Below are 6187 nucleotides of genomic sequence, written 5' to 3'. Positions count from 1 at the left end.
ATAGTATTTATAATTTATTATCACCACTTTAATTGAATTGCTTTCTGATAGTTTTTGATACGCAGTTTTGCACCCTTTGCTTCTCCCTCTGGAAGTTTTACGGGAAAAATAAATGGACAAATAAATAGATATATTAGTATGTATATAACTGTTATCACACATTTATATTTACATAAATGATTAATATTATGAACATATGTCGTTGCTGGCCGAGTTCGTTCAGGAGGCATTGTTTTAAACTACACTATTCTTTCACTAAATGACTTATAAGTTCATTGCAGCAACGGGTTACTAATACTAATTATGTATAGTATATGAATAATATATACAAATACAAATGTATAGAAAATGCGCATATTTAATATGCCATGACAAATGAAGAAACAAAGAAATATGAAATATTTGCATAATAATAGCTGAACTAATAGATTGCATTGATTTGTATGATAAAGTTCGTAGCTAAAAAATACGTGTATTTCTAATATATGATATGTGTTATACACACACATACACACCCATATATATATATATATATATATATATATATATATATATATATGTGTGAGACCTAAGGATAGATCGAAATATTGGTTTTCCCCAATTAAGTGTTTCTAAAGTCCATACACGGTATTTTTTTTCCTATATTCTTATATATATATATATATATAATTATATATATAGAATATATATAAAGATAATTGTATATAAGGCACCAATTAAAACAACTGAAAAAACATTTTTTAAGTAAAAATATTACATTATTAACAAACATGGACTTACAATATGGACATATAATATAGAATGCAGCATATGTGTTTATGAATACTGGCAATGATAACTTAATATATAATAGTATATATAGTGTTTTATATATACATGAAATGCTTAACTACAAATTAGTTATTTAATAACCATACAAAAGGCATATTTTTAATATGCAAAGACAAAACATGGAATGGTCAAAAACTTGCGCATAGAAATAAGTATAAACTCTATGTACATTGCATTGAATCGTTTAGAAGAAAGATATAGAAGTTCATAACGCTAAACATACATGGGCAAACCCTCATCTGTATTCGTTCTATGCTGTAATTTAACAATGAACTTCTTTATATTATAAGCGTTATGTATTTTATATTATTTTATTTAATTATATTCAACAAAATTAAAATAAACAACTAAACTAACAGTATTAGTATCTTTATAAAATATCGTTAGTAGCTCTTTTCATTTACGTTGATAACTATTTTATTTTTACAGATTGCAGATATAGGCCTACGCATATACTCACTGCCTATGCTGTAAGGACATAGTACAAAGCGGTCACGTGAGTGTATGCTTGAACTACATATTTATCTAATTCGATGAGGAGTTCCATTGTAAAGTTGTGCAATTCAGCTTTGCTGAGCATAAACGTATACTGGACGGTCGTCGGATTCCTCAACAGTGTTCCGTTTAAACCTTTATTTTGAATCTGAAAGTTTAATAAAGTAGCAACTTTAAAGTCAAAAGAAACTAAATCTTTTCATAGGAACACTGATTTTATTCCATCATTATCACTACATAATTGTTATTATATTTTGTTAGTCCTTTCAGAAATTCATCATTATTATTACACAACTAGTTCCAAACTGCCTCTTGTCTATTAGTCGAGTGTTGCTAATTGGTAATACATTAAACAAAACAAGTTTTACCTTAATATAAAAGAGAAGCAAATGTTGGCAGGGTTTAAATTCGTTAATAATTAGCAATTATTTGCTTTATATGGAAAATTTCTACTAAGATATTGATCAAAACAATTTAATATTGGCTAATACATACATTGCCAAAAACAATATAGTATAAACTTACAATGTCAGTCATTTTAGTTGTGACGGCCGTGATTGAATTACATATATCTTGGAACTGGGTGTCAAAAATATGTAAGGAGTTTTTGTTGACGTCAGCTTCATTGGTCTTCACGTATTGAAGTACATCATAGAATATATTCAGGTCGGCCACGTGAGTAAACAACAAATCTCCCTCCTGTAGATTACGTAAATAATATAACCCATCATTTATGTACTTGTTCATGCGAAATTATATAAACAAAAATAGGAAACGGATCTGTCAATTATATTAACGGTGTACTTTACAACTAAAACAAAAATATCGTGTAAACGCGACACTTTGTATTTCGTTTGTGTTTTAATTGTTATTGAGTACAGGTCATCATGCATGCCAATGTTCTTCCTATTCTTTCAGCAAACTACATTTTTTTTTAGAAACGTTCATGTTTTATGTTGTTAACGTATACTGTCTGTAATAAATTCTGGAAGATCGCCAAAATTAGTGTCTTTGTATTGGTTATTGAAACGGATCAATGAGTTGTTAACAACTTCTAAGGAGATAAAGTCTGTACCAATCACAGTCCACTATGTAACTATATCAAAAGAAGGGTCTGGCAAAAAATAGGCTCAATTGACAAAATTACAATAGGCATATTTAGAGAAATAATACTAATAATAAAAGATAGGGACAACTCGGAACGTGCCGTGCGATTTAAGCACAAAGTACTATTGAATGACGCTAATGAAATTCTACGAATTTGTTTAACGACGATTTACAGTACCATCATCGTGCACGACTTGTGTTGAACGTCAAATACAATAACATTTATTTGTCAACGCTGTAATAGTGTAGTAGTAGTAGTAGTAGTAGTAATAGTGGGGGTGGGTTGGGGGGAGGGTGTATTCATGTAATAAACAAAACCAACCTGTGCATTGTCAGCAACATCAAATGAAAGTTGTGGTAGATATGTGATGTTGACATCGTTGGTGTCAAAGTCCCGTCTACTAAAACGGATCCTTTGCTGTAATAATAATAATAATAATAATAATAATAATAATAATAATAATAATAATAATAATAATAATAATAATGGTAATGATTATATAGTCTAACAATAATATTGATATTGATAATAATAATAGTAATAATAATTAATAATAATAATAGTAATGATAATAAAATAAATAATAATACTAATATTAAATAATGATAATTATAGTAGTAATAATATTAATATTAAATCATGTATGCTACCTCCAGCTGCATCTAACACTTGAAAGTTAATTGTTTTTAGAGGGATAAACGATTTCCAAAAGTGAAAGTATCGCTATTCTACCTTTCATTTTCAAGCTCACTAATATCTCTTTGTCAACGTAAACTAAAATCGTAAGTATTAGGATCTATCATTAATATCTTATTCAGTTGTTTATAACTTAAAAGCTAATTTTTCCAGTCTCAACCTGGAGAATATTACAACAAAAGAACAATTATAACAGAAAATTCTCTATATATGCAATCAGCTTAGCAAGTGAAAAGTTCATTAGAATCCATATTTCCTAAGTTATACATATTTAAGACTAGGCCTATTAAACTTGACTTATATTCCTAGTTAAAATGTTAACTTTAATTCAATGAAAAATTCGAAATTATTAGAATTATACAATTAATAGTACTGATGATGATGATAATTATGATTATGATGATGATGATGATATTGATGATGGTGATGATGATGATGATGATAATAATAATAGTAAAGATGGTGATGATGATAATAATGGAGATGATGATGATGATTAAATAATGACGATGGTGACTATGATGAATACAATGATGATATGAATATAGGGGCCTAAAAGTGATAATGATAACAATGACTACCTGATTTATGATGATATGATGACAATGATCATGATTATATTGTCAACTATTTTATTTTTTTAGAGACTATACTTACGTATTCTAGTTTCACATATTCAGTTTGATTAAATAAGTCCACGATCTTGTTAATAAGATGATGATGCCGCCGAATGACTGCTGTCTCAGACTTGTTGAGGCAGAATATAAGAAACAGAAGGCCTAAAAAAAAACCAATGTACATATTAGTTAGTTATTATGAGTGTCTAAAACTCTTTTGGAGTATAAGGGGTGGCGCCTGCGGAGCCGCGGGAAGGACCCGTCGAGTAGTAAAAACAATTCGTTGAGGAAAACAAAACTTTTGGATTTTTTTTACATATTAGTAGACTCTAAAATCGATTCGAAAAACCTTCAAAACCCCTACATTGTCATAGTTTGCAGAAGATTCTCAAACTGGACCAGTTCCGAGAGGTTTGAGCTCTTCGGGGATCCCCCTTCCCCGCCGTCGGACAAATTATGGTGCCACTCCTGTGCTATATGTAAGAAGTACCAATTAAGTAGGCCTATTCGTTGACAAGTATTCAAAAACTATTGACAACCCGAATATGCCTACAGTACAGTCTTTGCGAGAAAGTTCTTCCGGAAGCAATAGATTGTAAATCGAGGTTATGGTTTAGATGTAAGTCCCATTCTTAAGAAGATTAAAACTGAAGCTACGAGATTACATTTGATTTTTATTTCAAAAATAACTGTGCTTATCAAGCCATCATCAATCGGTGGTATCATGGTCTCATTCCATATTTAATTTAATTGTTTTCAAATTTTTATTTAAAAAAACATAGCCTTATTGAACATATTGAATATCACAATTCTACTGTTCTCTACATGCTTGCTCCTTAGCGCTGATAGCAACTAGTTCACACTTATTCGAAGTGCTTAAGTTACGTGATCATAATTGCATTATCGTCCAATGGTAAACTACAAAATTTCATTATAATTTATTATCATTATCAATTTTAATAATACTTATAATACTATTGATATTATTATTATTATTATTATTATTATTATTATTATTTTACCATTATCAACATATAATTAGGCTTACTAATATTTTTAATTTAATTTTTTATGATATTTATTATTATTATTATTATTATTATTATTATTATTATTATTTCATGGACATGCATCTAACATTTCTGCCATAATGCTTCTTTACAAGATTTAACTTTGAAACTGTCAAATTCTTATTCTACAGAATTAAGCTGATGAAATTTAGTATAATAACTATGTAATAATATATATATATATATATATATATATAAATTTAGTATAATAATTATGTAATAATATATATAAATATATATAAAATAATAATTATAATATAAAATAATATTGTTTATTATTATCATTTATAGGCCTAGGAAAACACTCAAAATGTGTAATAACTTAAGGACATATGAAGATAGTTATAATATGCCCCTATTGTTTATAATAATAATTATTGTAATTATAGGCTATTATAACAATACTATGTTTCTATTTAAATATTAAAAAATAAATATAAACTTACCAATGAATTTAAGCATCATGTTCTGACGGTAAAATTAATATGAGTATATAATTCAGTTGACAAAATAGAAATATTCAAAATTGTTGGTTGATCCAAATCAAGGTGCCTATTAGAATATTTACAGTTTACTTTTTAGTTTTTGACTGTATATTTAAGAAAATTGGAATGATGAATAAGGTGTCCTAGGTCTCCTTTTATGCATTTTATGAGGATTTGAATTTTCAAGAGATAATGATCCTAAATTAGAAGTATTTGTCAACTGACTGCTATTGATGACGTAAGTATCTATTATAGGCTTACAGGGTAGACCGCGCCATTGAGGTTTTGACCTTTTGTATTCTGTCTATCTACCCGCTCATTATTTTAAAATTACATTTATCTATCAGACATTCCATGAACTTTATTTTATTCTTTCGTTTTTTTTGTGAAAATAGTATTTCCCGGAATATTAAGATTCAACAAAAACTAAAATCTATCATCTCAGAACCCATGTATAATTCCATCATCACAACCCTCATTTACCAAGTTTTTAATTCTTACGATGATGATGGTAATGCTAAATTATTATGACAGTGAAAATAATGATGATGATAATAATTAAAAGTATAATAATGATAATGATAGAATTAATTTTCACAATGTCAATAATGGTAATAATAATTATAATGATAATAACACTAATAATAATAATGATAATTATTATTATCATTATTATTATTATTATTATAATGATGATGATAATGACGATGATGATAATAATGATGATTCTCATAATGGTGATAATAATGATGATAAATATGATGATGATGATGACGATGATGATGATTACGACGACAATTGCGATGATGATGATGATGATGATGATGATGATGATGATGACGACGATGATGATGATGATGATGCTGATGATGATGACGATGATGA

At 27.9% G+C, this 6187-nt stretch overlaps 1 protein-coding gene across 1 annotated transcript; it reads right to left on the bottom strand.

The window, feature by feature from the left end:
• Positions 1–658: 658 nt before the first annotated feature.
• LOC117111476 lies at positions 659–5408 on the bottom strand. Its single transcript, XM_033254398.1, has 5 exons — positions 5264–5408; positions 3788–3909; positions 2756–2851; positions 1852–2025; positions 659–1474 (listed from the first exon to the last, which is right to left on the bottom strand). Exons 1-5 carry the CDS (start codon positions 5280–5282, stop codon positions 1295–1297), a joined length of 591 nt encoding a protein of 196 aa, XP_033110289.1. The 5' UTR covers positions 5283–5408; the 3' UTR covers positions 659–1294.
• Positions 5409–6187: the final 779 nt, after the last annotated feature.

This window comes from Anneissia japonica, unplaced genomic scaffold, assembly GCF_011630105.1.
Source record: "Anneissia japonica isolate Jap-2015-1 unplaced genomic scaffold, ASM1163010v1 scaffold6365_len125945_cov166, whole genome shotgun sequence".
NCBI lineage: Eukaryota > Metazoa > Echinodermata > Crinoidea > Comatulida > Comatulidae > Anneissia > Anneissia japonica.
Note: the sequence above shows the minus strand (reverse complement) of the source record. Positions and strands in the feature narration are given on the sequence as shown.